This window comes from Melanotaenia boesemani, chromosome 16 (genome assembly GCF_017639745.1).
Source record: "Melanotaenia boesemani isolate fMelBoe1 chromosome 16, fMelBoe1.pri, whole genome shotgun sequence".
Taxonomy (NCBI): domain Eukaryota; kingdom Metazoa; phylum Chordata; class Actinopteri; order Atheriniformes; family Melanotaeniidae; genus Melanotaenia; species Melanotaenia boesemani.
The window spans coordinates 19,461,868-19,489,313 of NC_055697.1; the positions used below are offsets into that span (position 1 = coordinate 19,461,868).

Sequence of the window (27,446 nt, forward strand, 5' to 3'; positions counted from 1 at the left end):
AAAGATAGAGGAGGACTGGACCTACCAAACTTTAATAACTACTTTATAGCTAACAGGCTGCAGTACATCTCCAAGTGGCTCAAACCCAGTTATCTGGATGAGCCGTGGCTAGATGTGGAGCAGGCTTTGTGTGAGGACTTAGTCATCTCTGACCTGCCGTTCATCAGCTCAACCATTAAACCATATAAGTGCTTTAAAAGCCTTAACATCCGTTTTTCCTTAATGGCTTGGTGGGAATTCTGTAAGATAACCAGATCTTCCCTCTTTCCATGTAGACTTACACCCATCTGGAACAACCCTGACATCCTGCAGAACAAAAAGATGATAAACTTCACTCAATGGAAGACTAAAGGAATACAACAGTTAGGACAGATAATAGAAAATGGAAACTTTGTATCTTTCAACACAATTGTCTCACAGTATGGAATCAACAGCAATAAATTCTTAGAGTACCACCAACTAAAATCAATTATATGTAAGAAGTATACCCCTGTACAGTTAGACTTGCAGCTTCCTGTCAGAATAGCAGAATTCCTGAATCATAATACTCCAAAATTATTATCAAAAATATATAGATTACTTGCAAAGCTAGAAGACAGGATATCTCTCCCGACTTCAAAATGGGAAGATGATTTATCTAATAACTTTGATCAGAAAAGATGGTCACAAATATGTTTAAACACGTTTAAAATGACTCAGAATTCAAATATACAACTAATACAATTCAAAATTCTCCATAGAACTCATTATACAGGACACAGGATGTTCAGGATGGGCCTTTCACCATCAGATATCTGCCCACACTGCTCTGAGAACACCTCTGATAGCTACATCCATGCGCTGTGGTCCTGCACACCTGTCCAAAGGTTCTGGATTAAGGTGTGTGAAGATCTCTCAAAATGGTTTAAAACTAGTTTTCCTGCAAACCCCACACTTTGCCTACTGGGCGACCTGGGTGACACCAACATAGGAATACACTCCATAAACTTGGTCCTCGCAGTCTTATGCATCGCAAAGAAAACTATTCTTGTGAACTGGAAAGATAAGAATAATTTGTCTATCCAGCAGTTTAGAAATCTCCTGTTAGATCACATCAGCATTGAGACAATGTCTGCCTCCTCCAGGAACCAGTCAGATGACTTTCATTCCCTCTGGTCCCCTGTGACTGGCTACATCACTTAATGTAGGTGGAGGATTGCGGCTTCGCTGGGATGGGGGCGGATGTGGGTGGGGGGTCCCTGGTGGCTTCAGGTCTCCGGTTGTCTCCTGGGTGGGGATCTAGGCTGCTCCGCTGCTGGGTCGGCTGGGGGTTCCGGTCTGGGCGGGCGGCATTGGGTGGGCCCCGGGGTGGGGCTGCCTCGTGGCGGTGGGGGGTGGCTGCCGGGGTGCCTGGGTCGGTGTCCGTCGGCCCCTGGCCGGGTGGCCGGTCGGGCCCGGGGTGGGCCGGGTGGGGGCCCCGGGCTCTGGGGCGTCGGGTCTCCCCCCGCTCCTGGGGGTGGGGGGTCTGCCGCTGCTGGGGGGGGCTGGGCCCGTCCGGATGTGCCGTGCCGGGGGTTGGTCCGTGCCCTGGTGCTTGGTCGCAGCCCCGGAACCTGGGTGGGGGTGTGTTTGTGTGTGGGTGTGTGTGTGTGTGTGTCTGTGGGTATGCTGGTGTGTGGGTGGGTGTAGAGGGACGTGTGTGCCGTATGTGTGTGTGGGTGTGTATGAAGGTCTGGGTGTGTGCGTGTATGTGTGTGTGTGAGTAGTGTGCGGGTGTGTGTGTGGAGGTCTATGTGGGATGTGGGTGTGTGTGAAGGTATGTATATATGAGTGTGTGCACGTGGAGGTTGAGGTGTGTGTGGAGGAGTGAAGGAGTGGGTGGAGGCGTGAGTATGTATGGAGGTGCTTGTGTGTATATGCAGGTATGTATGTGAGTGTGTGTGTAGTGGTGTATGTGTATGGAGGGGTATGAGAGTGTGTGTGTATGTGGGCACCGGTGTGTGTGTTTATAGGTATGTGCGTGACGTGTGTGTGTGGAGGTATGTGCACGTATTGAGGTGTTGGTATATAGAGGTGTGTGAGAGTGTGTGTGAGTGGCTGGGGAGAAAAAAAAAAAAAAAAAAAAAAAAAAAGGGAGTGTGTGCGTTTGCAGGGGGTTAGGACGTGTCCTCTGGGGGGCGCCCTGGCTGGGTGTTGGGGGCGGGGGCCTGGGGTTCCCTTCCTTCGCCTCGCCCCCCTCCCACTCAGAAAGAGGAAAGTGGCCCCTTGGGCTGGTGGCTGGCCCCTGGGGGGGTTCGTGGCGTGCCTGGGTTGGGGTGCCTGCTCTGGGCCTGTGACGCCCTTCGGGGCCGGCGGGGGACGGGGGCACCCTAAGCCACTGGCGGGTCGTCTTCCAGGGGGGAGGCTTACCCCCCTCTGGACCTACATCTCCTGACCCCTCCCCTCCCCACTCTTCACTACATACACAGGTAGGGCCGTGGGGGGTGTGCTTGTTGCGCTGGGCGGGGCAGGGGGGGTCATCATAGTGGCCCCGTTGCTTCGCCGAGCGGCAGCATGCCTCCCAGCTTTTAATTCCACTTAGTCACTGAGCACAAATAACATTTGCAACATACAAACACGTTTTGGGGGGTGGAACATGCGAGGTCAGGTGGGTGGGACTGCTCAGGTGGCCCCACCCCCTCCTCAATGCAGTTACTGCCCCCCAATTTTAACCCTCTTTTTTTAATTGCAAACAGCACATAATATATTCCCTCACTAGTGGGGGAGGGAGGGGCGATGGGGTCTTCAAGCGCCCCTGTCTCCATGGATGGCCCGGGGGCGGGGCGGGCCGGGTGGCCTGTCGCGTTGGCCCGGGGCGTGGGCGGGCTGTCCCGGGGGGTTTGGCTGCTGGCCCTGGGGGGAAGGTGCTGTTTTGGGGGTGGGGAGTGGGGGACTGGGGCGGGGTGGGGGGGGTGGGGGCCTGGCTCGTGTCTCCTCGCCTCCTGGCTGGGGCTGTCCCCCCGCGGCGTGGGGTGGCGGGAGGATGGTGGTGGGGGGATGGTGTTTGTTTGTGTGTGTGTGTGTATGTGGGGGGGGGGGAGAGAGTGGTGTGTGTGTGGGGGGATGGGTGGTGGAGGGATGGTGTGTGTGTGTGGGAGGGTGGGGTGTGTGGAGGTGGATGTGTGGTGTGTGGGAGGGGGGGTGGTGTGGGTGTGGGAGGATGAATGGTGGAGGGATGATGTATGTGGGGGAGGATGGGGTATGTGTGGGAGAATGTATGGTGCAGGGAGGGGGAGTGTGTGGGAGGATGGATGGTGGAAGAATGGTGTGTGTGCAGGAGGATGGATGGTGTATGGGAGGGAGGATGGTGTGTGTGTGGGGGAGTGGTGTATGTTTGGGAGAGTGGGTGATGGAGGGGTGGTGTGTGTGTGTGTGGGAGGATGGGGTACGTGAAGGTGGATGTTTGGTGTAGGAGAGGGAGGACGGTGTATGTGTAGGAGAATGATGTATGTGTGGGAGGATGGGTAGTGGAAGGATGGTGTGTGTGTGTGTGTGTGGGAGGTGTGAAGGTGGAGGATGGTGTATGTGTGGGAGGATGAGTGGTGGAGGGATGATGTGTGTGTGGGAGGATGGGGTAGGTGTGGGAGAGTGTATGGTGGAAGGATGGTGAGTGTGTGGGAGGATGGATGGTGGAAGGATGGTGTGTGTGTGGAAGGATGGATGGTGGAAGGATGGTGTGTGTGTGTGGGAGGACAGAGTATGTAAGGGTTGGATGGTGTATGTGTGGGAGGATGAATGGAGGAGTGGAAGGAGAGTGTGTGTGTTTGTGTGTGTTGGTCTGGGGGGGGGGCAGGACTGGTTCTCGGGGTGTGCGGCTGGGCGCTGGGGTGTGGGGCTGGCCTCTGGCGGTGGCCGTCTGGGCGGGCCGGGTCCCCCCGGGTGGCGTGCTGGCCCTTGGCCTGTGGGGGTGGGGGGTGTCCCTGCGCTCCTGGGCCCGGGCCCTCTGCCCCGTCTGTCCCGGGCGGCCGGTGCCCGGGGGGGTCGGGGACTGCTGGCCTCGGCCTGCCGGGGCCGGTGCCCTGTGTCCGCGGGGCGGCTCCTGCTGGGGTCTCCTGCTGCTGCCTTCCTGGGCGGGCGAGTGGTCGTCTCTGTGGACCGGTCGGGATCTGTAGCCTACGGGGGGGCTGGTGGCCTGGGTCTCGGGACCGCTGGCCTGACTCTGGCCTCTGTTCAAGTGAGGTGGCATCTGCATGATCACTCTGCATGGTCACTCCTTCCTGAACGTCTCCACACAGTCTTTGCGTCGCCATGTGGCCGAGTTCTCCAGCATATCCACACAGGTTTCTCTGCGCGTGTTCTTGAATACAGCAGTTTCACTTATATCTATTATCATATTTTTTTTTCTTTTTTTTTTTTTATTTCTGTTCTTATTATTATTATTACTCTTACTCTTATTATTATTACTACTACTATTATTATTATTACTATTATTGTGATTATTATTATTGTTACTATTATCAACTAGTTGTGTAATGACCTACTGGCCAGGATGATCTTAGCAATATATGTTGCAAGTAGTATGGATTACATGGTTTTCTGTATAATGTTTTAAGTCCCCACCCGCACTCCCCACACCCTTTCTGTCCCTCTCTCTCCCCTCCCTCTTCTCTCTACTTTCTTTTCTATCTCTCTCTCTCTCTGTCCCCTCCGGTCGAGTCCAGCATTAAGAGTCTGATTTAATAAAGTTTTTCATGTCATCAAGAGGGACTTTATACATGTAGTATAAATCCCTGCTTGATAGAGTAAAATTGCCCAGCACCAGACAGCAGCCAGACAATCATTCTGTTTGCAACGATGCTGGACAAGACAAGTTAAAAAAAAAAAAAAAAAAAAAAAAAAAAGATTTAGCTTGATGGCACTTTTATTGCAAATTCCAGCTTATTGTTTAGCTGTCTGACCACAACTTTTCTTTTGGTTCATTCTCAGCACTTTATAAACACAGCAGGCAGCTGTTTTCCAGGAAACACCTCACTGTACACTACCTGATCAACCCCAGCAACAAGCTGGAAAACATAGTCTACCACTTTGCAGCTAAAGAGCCAGATAGTTTCCCATAGGGTTTTGTGAACTACAAAAGAGTGAATATGGGAGAACATTTGATAACCAGAGGTTCTCCACATATAATATGCAAAAAACGAATTAAAAGAAAGATGAAAAATGTATATGTACAGTATATTTGCGGTAATTCTTACTGTAAAGAGGACAGTGGTGTAATATGCTTTGAATTAAACAGTCAATGGCATGGTCAAGAGCTCAAGCAATAAACTTTTCTTTTTTTTTTTACAGCTGACAATGTGTATCACAGAAAAAAAAGCACAGGTGTATTAGTGGTGGCAGCATAAAACTTGGCATTTGTTATGCATCCTGGTTCATTTTCAAGGTTAAGAGAAGCACTGAAAGGATCCTTGTTTATTTCATTCATTGCAGCTGTACTCTCCATGTGAAAGGTCTAAATGTTTGCTGTGAGAAAGGTCTGTGGTTAGTGGATGTTGGCTCAGGATGATTTGTAATGGAAACCTAATTCTGAGTCTTTTTTTCATGAGACCTTGCACCAGCATTTCTGTTTGCCTGTCTAATCTAATATCATGTGCTACATGTGTGTTACAGGCCACTGATAAGGACACTGGGAATTTCAGTGCCATGGCATATCGGCTGATTATCCCTCCCACAGCAGAGGGTCAAGACAGCTTTGTCATTGAGACCTACACTGGCATTGTAAAGTCAGCAGTCATGTTTCGAAATATGCGTAGGTCCTACTTCAAGTTTGAAGTCATTGCCACAGATGACTACGGGAAAGGTTTCAGCAGCCGTGCAGATGTAGTGGTGAGTATCCAGTGTGAGTGTGCATTTGAGTGTGTGGTCATCAATAAATGTATACAAGATGCACATACACTTCCAGTCCCTGGCTTATATGTCACTGGTGCAGCAGAGATTTATTGATGCATGCTTTGTGTGGCTTTTTAAAAAAAACTTAGCCTCTGCTGCATAAATTTTCAACTCTGCATTTTCGTCTCACACATCCTACTTGATGGAAGTGTCATTTTGAATGTTTTGGGTTCACTATGAAAAGGGTTTTGTTTTAAAGTGTAGTTAAAGTTTCCCTGCATGAAATTTCAGTGGGATTTCAGTTCAATACACATTTTTGTTTTTGTTTTTTTGTTGTTGTTTTTTTTTTCTTTTAAATAACTTGTATCAATCTCAGACAGAGGACCTTATACAGTAAGACAGTGATCTGTTGGAAAGGAAGATTTATTTATTTATTTAACTGTCTATGCCAGGAAAAAGCAGCAGTTGTTTTTAAAAGAAATTATAATATTGATGTTTTTCTAAACTTGATGAGAGATCTTAGAACCTCTTAAATATTTGTGCTTGATTATAAAACATGATGAAAAAATATGCTATGAAAGTATATCAAGGTGAATTCACATCAAACAGAATAGTAGTCTTAGCTCATTATGACCTGATGCAAGAAATGCTTCAGATCTTTATGAGTTAACATGAAGGTTTTCTGATTTCTTAGGTCCTAGGAACCTCTCAACTCTAGCTCCCATCTCTAAGCAATGTTCACAAAAGAAAAAAAAATGAATGATGATATGCTTTCTTTTATCCCCTGTTAACCCTGTTTAGGGTCACTTGAACATCTAACAAGAAAATAGGTTTAAAGCGCTATGTTTTTATAAAAAAGAGGATTTATATCCTTGTATAATGCTTCAACTGTGCATGTTCTTTAGTAGTGTTTATCTCAAACTGCTGCTTAATCATTTGGGATCATGTCATGATAGAAAAATTAGAGCTTTCTCCCACCAATTCATCAAAGTCTGCTATAAAGAACATGCAAGCTTTATATTAGAGCATTTTTAGTTAATCGCTGTTTTGTTATCATGATAACTTGTCATTATGATCTGAAATTATTAAATATATCTTTTGTATTTGCTTTGTTTACTCACCACTAAATGTTTTCATTTTATTCTGTTGAATTATTCACAGAAGGTACAAAACACTCACCGTTCGGCCTCTGCCACTTGCTGATGATCCAATTAAAGTAATTCTTTCAGCCTTGAGAATTAACTTTATACACATTAGGTGCATCTGCTGTCCTGTATGTTTGCCTTTTTCCAAGTAATTTCAACACACACCCGCTGTTTGGACTCAGCTCTTGCCCCCAATTCAGTGCTTATTTTTTCCTGACTGTGGGCAGGCTTATTTTTCGTTCCAGTGAAATATGTCTGGCTAACAAGTCTCTAATGAGACAGAAGGGTGGTCTGGGACATTGCCTGAATATGAGAGAGAAGCGAGTGCTTAACCACAGCACTCGTTAATTTTCAAGGGGAAAGCTAATTTCACAGGAGCCACATGGGAGATTTGGCTTCAGAGCACAGAGGCGGATGCCTATGCACTTAACTGTGGCATCAGAATTATGCCCTGTGAGGTGTGCCGCATGGCACCGATACAATCACACAATTAGAAGGCCTGACTTAGTTAGTGCTCTGAAAGAATCAATTCAATCATTCAACCAAACTCACAGTGGGACACATGAATAACTGACTTAATCAAAAATTGTCTTAATTTCCAGCAGACTTTTTTTTTTAACCTGTTAGTACGTTTTTCTTTCTCTGTTTGCTGCAGGTCTCTGTGGTAAATGCACTGGACATGCAAGTCGTTGTGTCCACTGTCCCTCCCACTTTAGTGGAAGAGAATAAGGAGGAGCTCATAAAGTAAGATAAAAGTCATATTGCTTCTGTTTTATGAGAAACAGCCTACACTGGTGTTTGCATATGACTAGAAATTATTTTATGTGTACATTTTATATTAAACTGCATGCTGCAATAAAACGTTTATTTTCTTTTTTTTTTTAATCATGTATGTAATGCTACGCTTCTAAATATAATATATTATTCTATGGTACATTTTCTTGGCCTCTAAATACTCTTTTCATTACTTTTTTAAGTATCACAGTGATGTGGTCACATCAGTTATGCCAATAAAAAATATTCATATTATGTAGAACTTTTGTTGCTTCATCTTGTTTTTCATCAGTTGTATGTTATTGATGAGAATGATGAATCTATTAAGCCCCTGGATGAGCCAGTGAGTCACTTTATTTTTTCCTATTCTCATTCTTGTTGCATCAGACAGATTCAGATTCAGAAAACTTTATTTATCCCCAAGGGGCAATTCAGTTTGCAGACATGAGTTGCAGCAAACAACAGGACATTATCCATACATTCCACGTTACGCATAGATCAGTGAGTATTCAGGATAGAACTTAAACAGCTAAAAGATCCAGCCTCAAAGTGCAGCAGTTTCACCATCTGTGAAAAGTGAAACAATAGAAATAAATAGATAAAACAGATTAAAACCTAAAAACAACACAACATTTAACTAGCATTTAAAAGCCTGATGGCAAGAGGAATAAAAGGATTAGCGTATATCTATTTGTTTTCCTGCTGGGAGCCAGATAGCGCCTCCCAGAGGGCATCAAGGCAAGCCTCTCTTTGAGGACATGATCGGAGTGACTAATGATGCTCTTTGCTTAACCTGAGCACCTGCCTGCTCCACAGAGAGTGTAAATCAGGGATATACACACACATGATCCAGGCACAAGTGTTACCTGAGGTAAATTATCTTTTTTTTTTTCTTTTTTTTTTTTCCAGATAATTGTCTCACCCACCATGTGACAAAATCAGACAACAAGAGAAAAAAATAACATGTCATGTGAGAATTTGAACAGATAACTGTCCTCCTGGTTGTCTCTGCAAATGTCCATATACATAATGTACATCAGGGGTGAGAGAACACAGCTCTGGGGCAAACCCCAGCTTGTCACCAATATGACCAAAGAGAATTTCTTTAAGGATTCTCTTAAAGTTTTTCATTACCAAGGATGTGAGAGCTATGGGCCTGAATTCTTTTGGCCGTTTAGATTTAGGCAAGGGAATAATGTTGGAGGTTTTCCACAATTTTGGAATGTATCCACTGTTCAGGCACAATTTAAACAGTTTTTTGATCACCACACTGAGCTGTTTAGCACAGTGGCAGAATGTTCTCCCACAGAGGAAATCTGTGGACATTCACCTTCCTAATTTGTTTGGTGACACTTTCCTGAGTTATCAAGAGGCCATTTTCTTTTTATGTTCAAGAAAATTTTAGGGGTTTGAAAAAATGTTCTTATAGGTCTGTCTTTATACCCTAAAAACTTTTTGGAAGATCACTTTCAGACTATAAGTCAGTTGTTGCTTGCAGCTGGAAATAAAGTTTGTAAATGTTTTTATGGCCTTTTATTTTTACCTGTTTTGCATTTGATGTCTTTATTTTCTGTCTTCTGCTTGTCTATGGTGGTTATTTGTATAATGGCAAATGTGTCCCCACTTCAGATTAATGAAGCTGTGTCTAAAATGCCCTGCTGTGTAATGTTGTTGTAATGTAAGGGGGTTGTAGTAGCAGTGGGGCATCATGTGTGATGTGCTGGGAGTTAAACTAGTGTATTTAAGTCTCTCTACTGGAGTGTGTTCTGCTAGGCCAAATAATTAATGGTAGACATTCGTGACTCATCTTTTTTCTGCCTCTGAGGGGAATAGTGTTTAACCAAATTAATCTGAAAGGCAAATGGGAGCTAATAGTAGTACTTCCAGAGCTTACCATGTCTCTTCTACATAAGTGGCACTGGTCTTTAAACTTAAGAAAAAACGCATACATTTGTTATGCTAAGCTCCTTACGGTGATGCTATTTGAAAGCTCCCTATTTGCTGACTACTGATGAGGATCCAAGACCGTTTTACCTGAGTCTTTAAACAATTTATCCACCATGCCAAGATTTCCACTATCAGCTGTATTTTAAGGTGTTGATTTCTCCCTGCCAAAAAAAGATTATCATAGCCTAATTTTGCCAGGAGCCTAGTGTGGAGAGGCAGGTTGCTCCACAATGGGACAGTCACTGTCAGAGTGGAGCACTTAGGATCAGTGGCTGTCATATACTTAGGGAATTAAATTGCCAGATATTATTTTAAATTAATGTAAACCTTAGTTTTGGCTTATATAAGACTAAATGTATATGTTAAACTGGAGATTTTGGATCTCATTTCAGGATTCTGGAACGCCACATCCAAGATCAGATTCCTGGAGCCAAAGTGATTGTGGAGTCCATTGGACCACGACGTCATGGTGATGGCTTTGAGCTAGAAGACTACAGTAAGTCGGACCTGATGGTGTACGCCATTGACCCGGTCACCAACAGGGCCATTTCACGCCAAGAGCTCTTTAAGTAAGTCTGGGAATTTTATTACAAAAAATCCAATCTACCATTTGGTTTATACTGATGCCTTAATATCCCTGCTATGTTTGAGGTTTTTTTCTGTAATGTCTATTTAGCTGTTTGTTCAAACAGCAAATATCTCTTTGGAAAGGTCCCCCTGGTTTCATATTCTGCTATATCTCAATGCCTTTGCTGCTTTTTTATATAAGACACTGATTATCTTGAAGAGGCACAATATCTGCCAATGAGGGATGATATAGTATAGAGAAGAAGAGGACAGGTTAAGGTCAGAAAGGGACAAAATGAAAAACTAGCAGGGAGTGTTTCAATCAGTCCATCAACCCATCATGCTACTACCTCAAAGGCTGTTCTGGGAGCTGGGAGACATGCCAGCAAAACATTTTATTCCTTTTATTTCAGGATGCAGAGCTAGAAAGTGCCCAGTCTGTCTATCTAAGACAGCATGCTAAAACACCAAAGAGGGCAAAGCACCATAGAAATGTGCGTGCAAGATGTCTTATCTACCCATCATAAGGGAAAAAAAGGGCCTTAGCCTGAGCTGGCACCACAGGACAGTAGTGCACTTACCGTTGTCATGTTTCTTATTCCATCTGTCAAACCAATCAGACGCCAATCTTCAATCGCTGGCTCTACCAGAGCATGAGAGTTTCCAATCAATAGAAATACCTCCACTGAGTTGTTCCCTTCATGCTTTCCCAGTTTATGCTTGGGCTTCTTTAGATTTATCAGCCTAACATCATCTCCTGTCTCTATTTTTTTAAACCATGGTTACTGCCAATTCTGTTTTCTGACACTGTAAAAGGCTTCCTCTCATGTTACTTTCTCATAAACCTTAGTATGAGACTAAACCATGAGAGGGGTGGCTCCTGATGTAATAGTATATATATATATATGGTTAATATTGTTAATATATCAAAACCAGATATTATCATGTTAGTGGCAGCCTCTGAGGGAGCCAAGCACATTTTGAAAGAAGTTTGGTGCATTCCTGCTTTAATAAGTATCTTCTTCCTCAGAAAAATACAGATTAGAGACAAAAAGGCTTTTTTATGCATGCAGTGCACATCTAATGGTGTTGAGGGGTAATTGCATGTTATATAGCTGCAGCTTTGCTGTTGGATCACAGAAGGAGAAAAATGGCATTGTTAGTGGGTTTTTGCATTACACCCTGTCCCCACTCCACCTTGAATGCAGCTGTTGCTACAATTTCATGTCTCTAGAGGATGGATTGCCAGGGTCCATTCAATAACCTTCATCTCCACGTATTTATCTATCTATAGAAAAACAGAAAATGACAGTAATTGGACATGGCAGTGACTTAACCCTTATGTGATGCAAAATGTTTGAAAGCTATTCTGTAGCTTATTGTCACAAAATAATCCTGGAAAATAATAATTGTGGGTAGATTTATTATATGCATATACATTTTACACAGTGTTGATACAATTTAAGGCCACGGGGCTTTACTTTAAACTGAGAAGTTAAAAACAACACTGTGTGGCCTTTGTTTCCACATACACATAAAAAAATGTGTATTATCTGGATTAGATAAATAAATTTTAACTCCCTGCTGCTTTTAAATCTCATATAATGTAATTATCTAAATTCTTACACTGACCTTGAAATTTTCTCTTAACAAATTAAATACTCAAACCTGCAATAACTATTTATTCATTTATTTATTTTATTTAGTTTGACTGATTAAGTAGAAGAAATAAGCTGTGCATACAAAATATTGATTTATCATAACCTCAGCCTTGTGATAAATGTCCAATATTGACTTTTTCTTTTTTTTTTTTTTTTTTTTTTTTTGGTTATCAATCAAGTACTGTTGAATATCTGTTTTCTGAGCTTTGCTGACCATACACTATGTGAAGTGTTTAGACTTCTTTTTTTGTTGTTTTTGGTTATAAATGACACTGTGAGCCCAGTGAGAGTAAAACACAAAGCAATAATAAAGGCTAGAAAGCAAAATAATGAGCTGAAACAATGGAAACCTTAACAGTGCCGATAGCGTAAGATTATGGTGATATGGTGCTCTCATTTTCCTGAAATGTTTCCCTCTGGTTGGAAAATTAATTATGTGAGGGGTGGTGAGGCTACAATTTACCAATAGCCATTTCATACCACCAAGCCACTGCGGGCTAGAGCTATCTTCAAGCCAGCACATGCTTGTAGCTTGGGGCTTGGAGCTCTGAGCCAAAAACCTCTTTGCATTTTAATTTGTGGGGCTGCTGGTCCTGATGTATAGCTAAAGGTTGCCCACAATATACTGAATGCTCAGGAATGTCACAGAACCTGCTGTGAAACAGTCCCAGGGAGTGGGACTGTGGGCCATTTACACACAGAGGCAGTAAATAATTGCAAAATTACAAAAGTGTGCACATACAACACGAGTCAGGGCAAAAAAGAAAGTACTCAGTCAAACATATAATAGCCCATCATAAATATAAAGTAGATAAGTGGATCAGTTATTAGCAAAGGCTTACAGTTATGCCCTCAAGTGAACAGAGATTCCTGCATTTATTAGTGCAATTATAAATTTTAAACAGGGACTTAGCTGCTTCAAAGCATTTCTTGTCAACGTTCTGCTTGCATTTTATAAATTACAGATTTCTAGACGGTAATGTCCTGGAAATCAATAAAGAGTTCCAACCATATCTGGGAGAGGGCGGCCGCATCCTTGAGATCCGCTCACCGGACGTCGTTGCCAGTGTTAAGAAGGCTGCACAGGCTGTGGGCTACACAGAAGGAGCTCTTCTGGCTTTGGCCATCATCATTATCCTCTGCTGCATCCCTGCCATCCTCATCGTCATGGTCACCTACAAACAGTCAGTACCCTTGTTTTAGTAATAATTACCACCTCCTACAGTCGATTAATCATCTTCTTCAGGAAATTAAAAGAGAAATACATTTCAATTAAGCTGATGACCGTCTTGGGAGATATAGTGCTACGTTCACACAGTAAGCCCAAAGGTTTGACTGCATTGCACAGACAAATCAGACATTTATCATTGGAATTTAATCCATTATTTATATCCTGCAACTTGTGGCCTTTATAGCAGAGCTAGAAAAAAAAGAAAAAAACTAACAGCATTAATGAAAATGCAATTGTTAAGTATGCATGTGTTTGTCTCTGTCTTGCTATGTAACTCCCATCACACATGCTGACTGCGCACTTTGCTGGGCTAATCCCCTGCTCATGCTCTGTGAAAGCTGATTAATTAACACTCATTTGTGACAAACATCTACAGCCAATTGTGATCATCACAGTGTGTCTTCACAATACTTAATCATCTCTGCCTGACACACGCACATACACACACACACAAAGCAGCCTTCCCTCTGTTTTTCTGGCTCTGTTGCACTCTATGATGCCCACACTGCAGTTTTAAAGAATGCAATGCTTTTTGTTTAAAGCACCATTTAGTGAAGAAAACAAACTCTCATTTGGCAGGAGCAAGGTTCTTTGCCCGTATCATTGTTGGTATCCTGCAAAAGGTTATGTTTGGCAAACGTTTAGACACAGCAGATTGGTAGAGGGGTGGTTGTAATCCAAATGCACGGACCAGACACAGCAGAAAACTGTTGATGATGACATTAGACCTAACACACAAACTGTCGAGGCAGATGGCACGATGTCAGTGATGGCATCACTATGGTAAAGGTAATTTTCTCATTTGTGTTTGTCAACATAACAAACCGTTATGTAAATTTGGAAATGACAATAATACTTAAAATATCAACCTGTTCACTCATGTGGAATAATTACATTTTGTTGTCAGTTAGTAATGGCTATATAAAACACACAACATTCAGATGGCAATGCAACAGATTTTGTTGCTGTTTTAGTTTAGTTAGCTTTTTTTTCTGTGTGACCCTGCAGCCACTGCTAGGAGCAATATCCATCTTTGTATACATCAGTTTTGATTTTAGCATATAGGTTTTTGGTTTTATTAAGGATCATGTAAATTTCTAAATATTGCACATATATTTGTTTTAAAAGCTCTCCTAAAGTAGGATAGTATAAGTAGTAACAGTACTGGTAATAATATTCACCTCTTTTTATTAAATTTCTAAATTTCTTCTAGGTTGTTGTAGTTGTAAATACTAAATATATATGTATATATACTCATTTTTGTCTTCCCTTTCTCTCGTATATCCTTTTTGCTGCATAAAAACTGTCATCAGGTTCAAAGAGTAAGTAATACTTTTGTTTCTTTTTGCTTTTTTGCTCACTATGTGCATGGCTATGTAAAAAGTACACTTTCACTTGTTATTTATTAGTTATCTAAAGATGGGCTGAATGTTGTGACAGTGTGACAAACTAAGCTTGTGCTCATTAATTCAACTTTCCTATAATGTTGCTGACATAATGACATGAAACAACACAGACTCAGCTTGTAGATTACTACCTGAATGTGTAATTTAGCAGAACAGCTTCTCTTCACATGGAAAATCCAATAAAATTCAGAAGGAAAATAAACCCAAAGCCATCCTGACACATACTTTAACTCTGCCATATCATTTATCAAGTGTTCCATGGCTTAACTCTGTCTACAATTAGCTATGTGCTACTGGTTCCATGAAAATAACAAATGGCACAGATGGCAGTTTTAAATATAGAAGAGTGTTTACAAATCAGAGATTTGAGATAAGTGCTTTATGTTTAAAGGTACCTTAAAAAAATTCATTCTTTTTCCCCAAAATGTTTTTAAAACATGACCATATCTAGTGGTAGTTTTAGTTTTACCAGTTAAACTTTCTTTGCAAATATTACAGATGAAAACATGTTCAATCCAACCTAGAGACTTCATGAAAAGCACTAAACATGTGTGTTTATAAGTTTTGCAAGGAAACTAAGATTACCTTTAATGATGTGTGTGAATTGCTTTGCCCAGGCGACAGGCAGAGTGCGCCAAAACTGCTAGGATTCAGATGGCTTTACCACCAGGAGGGAAAGCAGCTCCAGCAGCTACTCCCAGTGCTAACCTCTATGAAGAGCTGGGCGACAGTAGCATGTGAGTCATGTCCCATTGCTATTTATCTCTCAGCTTGCACATCCTAGTAATTCCCATGGTCAGCAGGCATGGGAACTGGCTAAGCAGGTTTGCTTCCTCTCAGCTGTTGTTTAGAAGAAGTGCTTAAATACTTATCTTGGCTTTTTCCTGCTTATTAAAAAAAACAGTTTGAGATCCAAATAACAGCCATCTCTTTTAAATTAATACTAGCAGCTCCGGATGTTAACCTCATAAATCTCATTGCTTCATCTGACATATTTGTGGCTGCATCCATTGAATTTCTCTTCTGCTTTGCTTTCTAAATGTACTCTTGATGTTTGCAATTTCGCCAGCTGGCAATTAGACATTAGCTTATGTGTTTCTATTGTGAATGTGTATGAATTCTTGCAAGTCCCTCTCTCGAGGTAAGAGTATGTTTCAGTCCATAAATTGCTTTAATTAATACCCCCAATATGTTGAGTGCCCTCATACAGTAAATCCAAAGTATTTTCCCCTCAGCAAAATGAAATTTCACCTTTAATATTAAAAACTGTCTTTAGTCAAGATATTTTAATGCCTGCATGTCAAAGGAGTATGGATTAAAATTGTGTCCTGCCCTAAGGGTTTAAGCTATTTTGATTGACAGTGTATTATAAGAATACTGGCACTGTCGCAAATGGTGTTTGAAAAAGAAAATGACAAATTAATGTCAAGCTGTATCGAGCACAACAGATGTTAACCAACAGGATGCAACAAGCAGCTTTTTGTTCAGTTGCAGCAGAAACTCTCTCACTCTCATTTGCATTGTAAGCAGAGTGCCATTTATTAGCGGTTCATTTCCCAACTTGTTACAGAAAGAAGAGGAGCTGGTCCCAAACAGTGGCACTTAAATTACTTTAAAACTTTATATGCAGAAAGTTACATTGTGTCCGAACAGTTGCATTTAAAACACTGGAAGACTTTCTTTGCTCAAAGTTATATTGTGTGTGTCAGTGTGGCACTTAAGCTCAGGAAGCAGAAATTTCCTGTACACTTTGTATCAACACGTCATTGGTGTGTCCTCATTTCTCATCAAGTCTTTTGACATTTGTCTTTTAGTCCTCTTACCATCTGTGTGCTTTTATCTTTCCATCATTTCTATTCCCTTGTCTCTCTGGATTCAGACTGCAGTAAGTAATCCTGCCTTATGAGGTCCATGAAGATGAATAATATTGTGTGTAAATATCACCCAACAGCTGCACCCTGGTTTTCACTCCTACTTGTAGGTTTTGCTAAACATATGTAGGCATATAAACCAGCACCGTGAATAAACTTTTTAAAAGGTTAGCAATTGGAAGGAGTGGAAAAGTTTATGCCATTTTTCAAGCTTTTGCATACCAAGTATTTGTCATCTGACATTTAAACACAATTCAAAATAAATATGCCATCACGTCAATTATATTTACACACTGATGCTGAAACCCTTGTCCGTCATTAACATTATAAGAGCAGCTTTGATTTTCTCCTTTTTTCTCACACAATCAAATCCCTGAAAGTTGTTTAACTGGTCAGAGCCACCCTACATTATGGTCTTATCATATCTGTCTATGGATAAATTATTTTTGTTTCACAGCACCAAGCACTTTATGACAAATATCAAGAATACTTGGATAAGGCATTGCAGTACTTGGTGGTCCTAATTTTAATGAGGAGTTTCAACATGATCAGCAGGACATTCAAGTGTAACACTTCTATAAGTTCAGCAAGAAACAGAAGGTGTTTCAGATGGTGGTTGCGCTTTTTGCTTGATTTAGCCTCATATTTAAATATCTACAACTGCTGCAGGAATAAAATGCATCAGACCCAGGGTGCTGCTTTCTTTGCAGCACAAGTATATAAAACATCTTACATGGAAAGATACAAACTTGATATGCAAACAACTTCAGTATAACCTGCTTCTGTGTTATTAGGAAAAGCATAGTTCCCTTTGTTTAGAGGTAGTGCACATGAGAAGAGATGTCCCTATAGATGTCCCTTTTCATTAGATTACTGTCTCCTTGTGTGTGGTGTCCACTTTATTTTCACATCTATTCATAATCCTCTGTGTTGTGACTGATTGTACTAATGCACCCAGTATGGGTTTGTGTTGTTCAGTTGTACACTCTGGAACAAAGCCAAGTATTTCTATGAGCTTCATAATTTTACTCTTTTTACAACTATTATACAACTATTTGCACATTTTTTGCATAAGATTAAAATGTTTCGAAGGGTCACCTTCATTTAATTATCCTCAAAGAACACAAGATTAAGTTTTTCTTCTCCATTCAGCAGACTTTTAACACCCAAAACTATAAAATTTCCGCTGCTTCCAGAGAGAAAATAACTTCAAAATCCAACCACAAAATGTTAGCCATATCAGACTATTATTTAACAAGTATTGTGTTTGTCCAATAAAACAAAACAAAACCATTCATTCAATTAATGAAAAACAAAACCATTGTTTTGTTTTCCTGTTAAGATCAGTCACTTTACAGTGTGGTGAAAAATGAACATAGAATAGCACTGTTGCTTCTGCACCACCATTTTTACTTTGCTTCGCTGAACCCTAAACCATCAGTTTTCATCAGTTTCAAGTCTTTTTTCTTCTTTACCTTCACCTTTCACTGGAACAGGGCTAAAAAGTCAGTCATTGAGGAGGCCGACCGCCAGAGGATTCTTAGCTCCTTTGCCAGTCGCACCATTGCAGCCCGTAGCAACGGAGCATTGCTCTTCAACTTACCCAAGTCCGAAAGCAACGTGACCCTCCTCTCTGACGGCAATCCACTCACCACCCACAACCCCATCTATGATGGTAACCGTCCCATTGGCAGTCCGGACATCTTTGCAAGTGGGGACAGTCCATCTGGAAAGTGGTTCTCCTTTTCTCCCTCCCACTCAGCAGGTTCAGGCTGCACATGGTCAATGCCTGCTCGCATTCACGGAGGGCTGCAAGGCTACGAATCGCCAAGAAGACAAGGTCTAATGGATCAAGCCGATTGGGAGCTGAAAATACTTCAAGCAGCTGGGAGAAGCAAGCAAAGGCCGAAAAGTTCGGATATGCTTCATCTGAGTGACAGCTTGGAGAATAAGTTGTCAGTTCGTGAGCAGGCCAGGCAGTTTGAGCAACAAGCCTTCCATGAACAAACCCTCAAACAAAGCAGGGACTCCCTTGGCTCAATCTCTTCCATCCTTGTCAGGGATATGGAGAGTGATGACATGCTGGAGCTGACTTCAGAAACGCTCCTTTCCATCATGGATTACCCACATAGCCCAATTTCTGTGGGCAGAGATATACCTCCCAGTATTATCATCACCCAGTCTAATGAGTCATGGCCATCAGCCAATCAGAGACCTACACCCCCTGTTCTGAGAAAGTTCAGCTCAAGCATCTCCAGCTACATGACAGTGCAGCCTTGCCAGATCACTGTAGAGATCATACCAGACCCACCAGAAAATCCCCCACCTCCTCCACCTCCTCCTCCTTCTTCTTTTCTTCCTCCACAGCCATGTCCTCCATCCCCACTTACATCCCCTCCATCATCTTCTCCCTCAACTCCTTCTGCGCCATCTTCACCTCTTTACTTTGACAAGCAGTCTACCCCTCCTTCCTCTCCTCCTCCAACCAATAAACCTATTCCTCCTCCACCCCCACCACCACTTCCTCCTGTCTCACCTGTTACTGATCAACCCCGTCCAGTTGTCCAGTTTGTCCCAACTTCTCTACCACCTGTGTCCTCTCTTCGTCCTGTCTCAGAGCGAAAACACCCACCTCGTCTTACCCCATCGGAAACTGACGTTGGGAGTAAAAAAGAGCTTAAAGGGATCCTAAAAAACATCCAGAATCTAGCTGACATCGAAAGATCTGTTGCCAACCTCTACAGTCAAGTAGACAAAAATTGCAAGGTGCCCAAGTTTAGCAAGAAACCGCAAGTGACTGAGGAATCGGAGAGTGTGAACAAACTGCAAAGCTTTGATTCGGGCGATGAGCAGAGTGTGCCAGATATGACTGACTCCAGCTCTGAAGTCCAAATCGATTTTACAAATATAAACTGTGCTGAAAACAGAGGAAGTCAACAGAACATAGCAGAATCGGTTGAGCAGATAAGCCAACTGAACTCAGACATCTCGAACACGGCTGAGCTCAGTGAACACTTTTCTTCTCAGTCTACAGTGTTATGACTTCTTCTTGTTTCATCATATTATTTCCATCTCTACATTTTCAAGCCTGTTTTCTTCTGTTTCTGTTGTTTACATTTTGCACATTTAGCAGTATTTTATATAAAACTGGTTATATCAAACTATATTACTGATATTATTCATGAAAAAAGTGTTTTGTTATGTTGTTTTTTATTTGATAATTTTGTGTGGAAATCAGTTCTGGACAGCAACCAAGAATTGTGCTCAGGTCTGCCACTGACTGTAGAATATGCTTATAGGTTTGCATTAGGAGATAAAAGAAGCTTGAATATTCAATATGAGTTCAACTTAATTTAGTTATTTATTTTACTTAACTGGTGTAATGTCTGACAGTGTTAAATATTCCCTAGAGTTCACAGGTTATTGAGTTTATCATGCAAAAAGCATAAGCTTTGCATTGAAGTTTCATAGCCAAAAATATTTTAATTACATTATACTAAATGCCAATATTGGAAACTCCCACAGCCCTGGGGTCTGTTTCTTACTGGCTGCATCTTAATAATTTAATATGTTTGCTTGATTTTTTTTTTTTTTTTTTTTTTTTTAACTTGTGCATTGAAATGTAGGATATCGTTCCTTCCTTCAAATTATAAAGGTTTTCTTTTTTTTCTTTTTTTCTTTGTCTCACAAAAGAAAATTTACCCAGTTCCCCTCAAGGTATACCAATGTTAAAAAAAAAGTTTCTGCAGATTCAGTAAGGGTGAGCATTTATTTTATGATTAAACATATTTACAATATGCTGTTGTGAATTAAACTCTCATTTTGTTATTTGCCATTGTTTTTAACTGCATACAAAAATGAATCAAAGTGTGTTGTAAACCGCAGTAATGAGAGACGCATCTTGAATACTTGTGGACAATGCATTTACTAAAACATTTATTGACTTTGAATGTTGTAGAACTTTCTAAAAAAAAGAGAGGCAACAGGTGGAAATTTTATTAAAGAATAATAACTATAATAACTGTGATATTATTACTCATAATATTGGTACTCATTAACATAAGAATATTAAAGAGTACCAAAACCAGGCACGTCTGTGGTAAAAGTTAAATACGCTGGCAGGGCACCCAGCAGGCTCTTGTTGAATTAAGAGAACTGACCCCCCATGAAATCTGTCTTTGCACACTTCTCCAGAGATCTTCTCAGCATGATAAAGTAGTCACTGTGATGTCCGTCTGCACAGTGAAAAAGGCTAATTAGAGAACCAATCAATCGTTAACCAAGGCTGCTGCCTGTGGGACTGTCAGCTACTGTTACCTTTTCCTTTCCTCTAACATCATTCTGACCCTATGCCTGTCTGTGTTTCTCTCAATTACTTACCCCCTCCCGTCAGTTAGTTAGAAAGCTTTCCAATCCTTGACCTCGTCTTGTTCATCTTTACTTGTGGTTGTCAAGACATACTATTAATGTTTTCTGGCTTGTTTCAATGCAATTTCTCTCTTGCTTCCTTTTATCCTGTGTACTCAAGTTTTTCACTCTACCCTCTCTATTTTTCAGCTACATATGCCTCATGTTTTTATTTTACTCTCCATGCCCTAAGGCAAATGGACTTAGCATACCTCACATCCAGAGCAAAGTCATGTTTGATTCATCACGTTTTCTCCCTGATGAGCAGATCGAAGGTTGGATAATTTAGTATTCCATGTTCACTACATGGGGTAATCTCTTTTGTAAAAAAAGCTAGCAGTTTACATGCTGTTCCTGTCATCACAAAAACAGCGAGCCATAATGGTGGGGTTTTTTGATATTCAATTTTTATAATTGGTTTTATTAAACTCCTTTGTGGCATCACTGATGATTCAGAAAAGGGATATGTCTCTTGTGAAAATTGGGAAGATCAGGGATAGAAAAAAAGGTAAGTTTGATATTAAATGTGCAAATTTATGGACACCTAATTAATTATCTTCATCGTATCTGAAGTAAACCAGTAACCATAAAATATATGAGAAAAATAGGCATTGTAAATATTCACATGCATACAGTATGCACATTTTAAATATACTTTGTTTCATAGCAACCTTTTCTTACACCAAGTGTTTACTGCTAAATAGATTTTACACATGCGTTCTAGTCCTGAAATTTAGACATTATTCAGAGAGACAATATAGGAGAAAGCAAGTATTCTTTGGGCAGACTGTACCCAGCCAGCTCCCTAGCATAATGTCCAAATAATGTCTGAATAAACCCGTGTGTAAAAGAACAGGTTACTGTCCGGATAACTAATAATCGTTGAAGGGGTTTTGGGGTTTGTTTTATTATTATTATTTTATTTATTTATTCTTATTCAAGCTGTAAGATAATATCGGCCCTGACACTACGACAAGATCCCCTGTAGCCTGAGGTGTAGGCGTAACACGGACATCACATACACTGATTGGTCCCCTTGGGCTGCTGTGTTTACATAGCATGCTTTTTTGCTCAAGCATAATCACTACACCTAACTAAAATTAAACAGTCTATTGTTTTATCAGGGTTGCAAATAAAGCTAACTCGATAGCCAGCATTCTGCCTGCAGCTAATTAGTTTTATTTATTTTATTTTCAAAGATCTGCGAGTTCATGCAAAGTTTCTATTGGTTCAATAGTCATAAACATTGTCTCTTCCATCTTATATAAGTTAAGTTATTTTCAACAATATTATGATTAACATGCTTTGATTCTAATGCATCTAAATTACATGTCTTTTATACATTTCTTTATCACCCATTTCCCACCAAGGCCTCTTTTGTGTAAACCTCCTATGGCTACTGTCCACTAGCCCATTTTTCTTCATGTTTCATGAAGTAGCAGTGGCCAGCAGGCAAGCCAACAGGTCATCCATCAGATCCTTCTACCAACATCCATTCTGCCTGGGAGGTGTGGCATATGGCTCTTCCCTGTCCTGTGGCCTCTGCCCATAATAACAGATTACAGCTCTCCAGAGGAATGTCACATCATTGCTTGGCCATATATCCATGTGTGTGAAAGTTGCCATTATTTATGGGCCCAGACAAGTCACAGTTGTATACAACTATTCCAGCTATTCCATTACTGACTGTTTCTCAATGATTTCTACTAAAAGCACTGCAGATGCATCCTTGTCCTCAGGAACAGATCTGTGATAATTATGATTGATAGAATTGAACTTGACTGATTTATGCACTTTACAAGTGTTGCTCAGTGAGTATATGATGACATGATAAAGACAATTTAATTAACTCAAGGCAATCTGTCCCCTAATTGCGAGGTCTTTTTCAGATCAGTCAGTGGATTATCTCAACATGACTTTTTTTTTTTTCTTTTTTTTTTACTTTCTAATCTTACTGGCCTCTTTGATCTTAGCATTTATTGCATCTTTCTTTCTTTCCGTTCGAATGAGATAACAAAGGGAAAAGTCTACACCAGCGTTATAAGTTTGCAGCCTTAGGCTCTCTTTTGAAAACTGAACAATATCTGCAAACTCCTGTTTGCAATTTAGCACATGAAAATGCACAGTAAGTAAAGCTGCAATTTCCTCTCTGGTCAGCAGAATGTAGACACATTAGTCCTGTAGCCTCAACATTGCATTCATCTAAAAGCACTTGAAATGTTACTGTCAGTCCATATTCATTTTCTGTCTTATTTCTTCCTTTCTGCAACACACAGGAGGCGAGGCTTTGGCAGACAGGTAAGCAGTCTTGTTGTGATGTGTTTGTATTTTATTGTTGTGCTGAGACATTTTGTCACTGATGGCAACTTGAGGCAGTTTATATCCCATTATTCTTATCTTCAGCTGACTTGATGGAAAACACTGAATTAGATTAGGATGAGATCAGAGTGAAGCAACGTATAACACTTACATTACAGTTTAGGTTTGATTTGTTTTTGTTGTTTTTTTCTCTGTAGTTCATGTGAAAAAATAGATAAGCACTTGAATGAGTTTTGCTCTTCTATAGTAAAAACATAAAAGACCTAACAAAATCTATATTCAACAATGTATGACATTAAAATCTATTTTTCACTTTCAAATAACACTTGAACAGCCAATATCTAATAAAAACATAACATTATTTTTGTTGCCATTTTTACCCCTCCATTGTTAAGTTAGCATCTATCTTTCCTTGCTTTATTTCCATCAATATTTTATCAGTATTTCCACGTTTCTCTCCATTGGTTTATAGCAAAGACTGAGCAGCAAACTTAAAAGAGAGCAGATTTTTCTGGCTTTTAATCAAAAATGAAGTGGTGAACTCCTTCTGTGTTTGAGTTTTTCCTGATCATCCCTTCTTTCCATTACCTTATCCCTCTTCTGTACTAATCTTTGGCAGCAACTGCTGAGGCCATCTCTTCTAAGACCTGAGGTAGAAACCCCCCTGCTTTTCTTAATTCACAGGGATACTGTTGTATACTCGCTCTGTATGCTGCTGCTGCTGCTCTTCTGTTGCTGTTTTTATCTGAGGAATGCTGAGTAATTTCTCTGTCTGCCTCTCTGAAATGCAGGAGCTCTCCATGGAATCAGGTATCGACCCAGGCCAAGACTACTATTCACAGGACTACTATAATTATGACCAAGGGTGAGCATGCAGCCAGTCACTTGTCTCATTAGTTGTACTCTAATCCATGCAATTGATCTTCATCGGCTCATTTGAAGTTAAAAAAATATCTCATCATTATCTATCATGACCTTACCTTCCACCTCTTAGTATTGAGTTCCTTGGGAGAGGAGATTATTTTTAAAAAGTTTAGAATAAATTAAATTAGATTTATTCTCCAACTTCAGTATTACAAACCATTGGATTATTCCCTCCTCTATTCCAACCAAATGGGATCAATTATGCCAGCTTGACTTGGGCGCCTGAGACTTTGAATATGTTTTCCATAGCTTAATAGATGGGGGTGTTTAGGCTGCCTGTTACATTGCCCATATGGTCTAAAGAGGAAATACATAGAACTTAAAGCCGTAACAGCTGCAAAGAAATTGTTATTCATTAGACACTCCTGCTCTGCAGCAGGTGACTTGCACCACTCTGGGGAATTACATTGCAAGTTTTTCAGAACAGTTGGATGCTTCTGCATTTTACTGGCTTAGATCAGAGAAAGAAGATTAAACAGGTGTTTAAAACTATCCTCATGAAAGTTGAGTGTTGTAATTTCCAGTAAGTCACAAGCTTATTTTACAAGTCACTTTTGCTAATACTAATTACTGTGTCTGAATTACTCTGTCCTTCATCTGCAAGAGGTTGTCATTATATTTTAATTATATGTCACAATGTTTATAGGAAAAGCTACTAATGCCAATGAGCGTACCATCCCAATTACATTAGACCTTTTGATCTTTTTTTTTTTTTAATTTACAATAACAGGCACATTTACTCAGTTGTTAAGCTTTTAATCCAACAGTCAGCAGACCATGTGAGTCTCATGGCAGTCAATAGTAGCACAGACATAACTTGCCACTGGCCTATTTCTTTCAGGTGCTTCTCTAGCACTGGAGATGAAATATCTTCAATATCATCCATTTATATTAGCAGCAACTTTACACCACCTATACAATTGCTGAAATACCAAACAAATTATTCAAATTTTGTTTTAAAACTTTGGCAACCGTGAAATTCCTTAATAGAAAATAGAGACAGGAACAGCTAATCAGGATCCAGGGTGATCGCAAACGTTTGTCGACCTCTACAAGCACTGGACATCAAACCACAAGCACAAATTTGGTAAATTATTGGCAATAAGAACCCACCAGAAGATTTGGACCTTTGTATCCCTTGCAAAGATGACCAACTGATTGCATCACTGGGAAACATGGTTGTCAAATCACCTACCCACAAGTTTTGACATAAAAACAAATTATATACACACACACATTGATATATACTTCTTACAATTTGCTAAGCTGAAGCACAATGTCTCATGTTACACAGAAGTTGAGAATCAGCTATTATTATGCTAATTATAAAGATGGAAACTTCTTTCTTTAAAGAAACATCTAGAAGAATTACCTCAAATTTGGGGGTCATATTAACCATTATGGGTTAATATGGAACCATCTAATGCACCTTTGTGTTTTGTTGTCAAGTGATTTATTTCCAACGCAAACACTAATAGGAGGAAAATAACAAAGAGGAAGCAAACATGATATCCTTAAGATATTGAATCTCTTAGTGTTCTTCTTTTCAGTTAATTGGCTCTCATCTCAGCGTTTGTGTTTGTTTTCTTTTAATGTAACAGACTTCAGAAAAACACTGGCACATTCACTCTGATATATTTTTAAAAGCTTTTTAAAAGCCACACACACACACACACACACACACTCCATTTTGCTCTCCATAAACTGAAAAGTCTTTTCTAAAAATGTGCTGCAAATCACCAAAGCAATTACTATGTACCTGGAACAAAAATGTCCCTAAATAAACAAAAAAATAGGTCTAAAAGCAGAAAGAAATGGGACCATCATGATCCAATTATATAGCATAACATGAAGATGTAGGAGAAGGAATTAAGAATAATGCAGAGAAATACAAAAATTTGTGTTATTGTGACAGAACAGACATATTACTGGAAACAGCTAAATCAGTATTAATCCTCTTAGAATAGTTAGATGCATGTATAGGTTAAATAAAGCTTACACATTGACTGCATTGATGTTGCTATTCTTATCTCCATAGCAGATTCTCAATATCACTCCCTCTCACACTGAATCTTCAGCCTCATTATGCTTTATGATAGAAGCCTACAATAACAAAATGTGTTTGGTTTTTTTCAGTAATACATTTTTTCATGAAATTTCTTGTTACAGTCTAATTGAATGTTTTAGTTAAAGCTAATGGCTATCAGTTTACTGTGTGTAATCCTAAACATAATTTTTTGTTGAGCATTTTGTATGAATCTGTTTCTCAGGTATGACTTTCCTCAGTATGGCAGTCGTAGGAGGCTGATACCTCCCATGTATGATGAATATGGAGAAGTGATCATGGAGGATGATGGGTATTACTACAGTCCACATGGCCCTGAGGTAATACCTTTCCATGAATATGAATGTCAGAGCTACAGTTATAATGGCAAGAATATCCACTGCCATCCTTACAGGCTGAATGTTCTGTGTTTTATTGAAACAACAGTGTGAGCCTTGTGTAACACTCCAGTATTGTGGCTTTGTCATCACAAAAGGTTGCTTAATAAAATATGACTGTCTTAGGGCCAAGGCAGAGGCAGAGGCAGAGGCAGAGGTGGCATGCGAGGCAGAGGTCCACCGAAGAGAGTTGCGTTTAGGGACCTCCCACCAGAGGATGAAACTGAACAAGCTGAGCCAGCAGAGGAAGGTGAGCCTTCTAAGGCTGCCAAGAGACTGAAGTCTGTCATGAAACTCAGCAAACTACTGGCAGCCAGCAAGGGAGGAGAGGAGCCGTCTGACACCGGCCCTTCTGGCCAATCTGCATGGAAGAGAGCCAAGATGCTCAAGATGTTTGGCGCTGGTAAGAAGGACAAGGATTACGCCAAACTGATGTCAGCCCGTCGTATTGACAGCCAAGAGAGTCTGACTGACAGGCCATCACCTATGGGGCCGATAGACAGCAAGTCTGATGCCCGCAGTAGGCTCAGCAAAGTTTTAAAGAAAATCAACTTAGGTAACAAGTTGCAGATCAGGAGGAAGTCGCAGAGTAGTATGAGTCATGGCTCTGCCACAGGCAGCGAGAGAGATGAGGAGGCATCACAAGCAGCCAGTGAAGATGAAAGAAAGTCTAAAGTATCTATTAGTGTGACTGAAAGTGAGCCAGAAGCAGGTGCAAGTGGAAGCAGTAAGGAGAAAGGCTCTGATGATGAATCTTCAGAGAAAAGCAGTGTTGACAGAGATCATCTTAAAGTAGATTTAGATAGGGATGATACAAACGAAAGTACTGTTGATTCAGAGGAAGAGCCAGATGAAGAACCTGGGGATTCTGATGAGGAGAGCAAGTCCAAATCAGAAGAAGAGGAAAC

The 27,446-nt window shown here is 40.7% G+C and overlaps 1 protein-coding gene across 4 annotated transcripts in view; it reads left to right on the forward strand.

The window, feature by feature from the left end:
• Positions 1-27,446, forward strand: part of pcdh15a (protocadherin-related 15a) — a 249,930-nt gene that overhangs the window by 218,042 nt on the left and 4,442 nt on the right. For 3 of the 4 annotated variants that reach the window (XM_042010341.1, XM_042010343.1, XM_042010342.1), the window contains 10 exons: positions 5,626-5,841; positions 7,645-7,733; positions 10,103-10,279; positions 12,904-13,122; positions 14,483-14,491; positions 15,193-15,312; positions 23,130-23,151; positions 23,792-23,824; positions 23,964-24,037; positions 26,367-26,481. In XM_042010341.1, coding sequence (XP_041866275.1) covers positions 5,626-5,841; positions 7,645-7,733; positions 10,103-10,279; positions 12,904-13,122; positions 14,483-14,491; positions 15,193-15,312; positions 23,130-23,151; positions 23,792-23,824; positions 23,964-24,037; positions 26,367-26,481 — 1,074 coding nt within the window. The remainder of the gene's footprint in view (positions 1-5,625; positions 5,842-7,644; positions 7,734-10,102; positions 10,280-12,903; positions 13,123-14,482; positions 14,492-15,192; positions 15,313-23,129; positions 23,152-23,791; positions 23,825-23,963; positions 24,038-26,366; positions 26,482-27,446) is intronic. The other variant, XM_042010344.1, reaches the window with a different exon arrangement.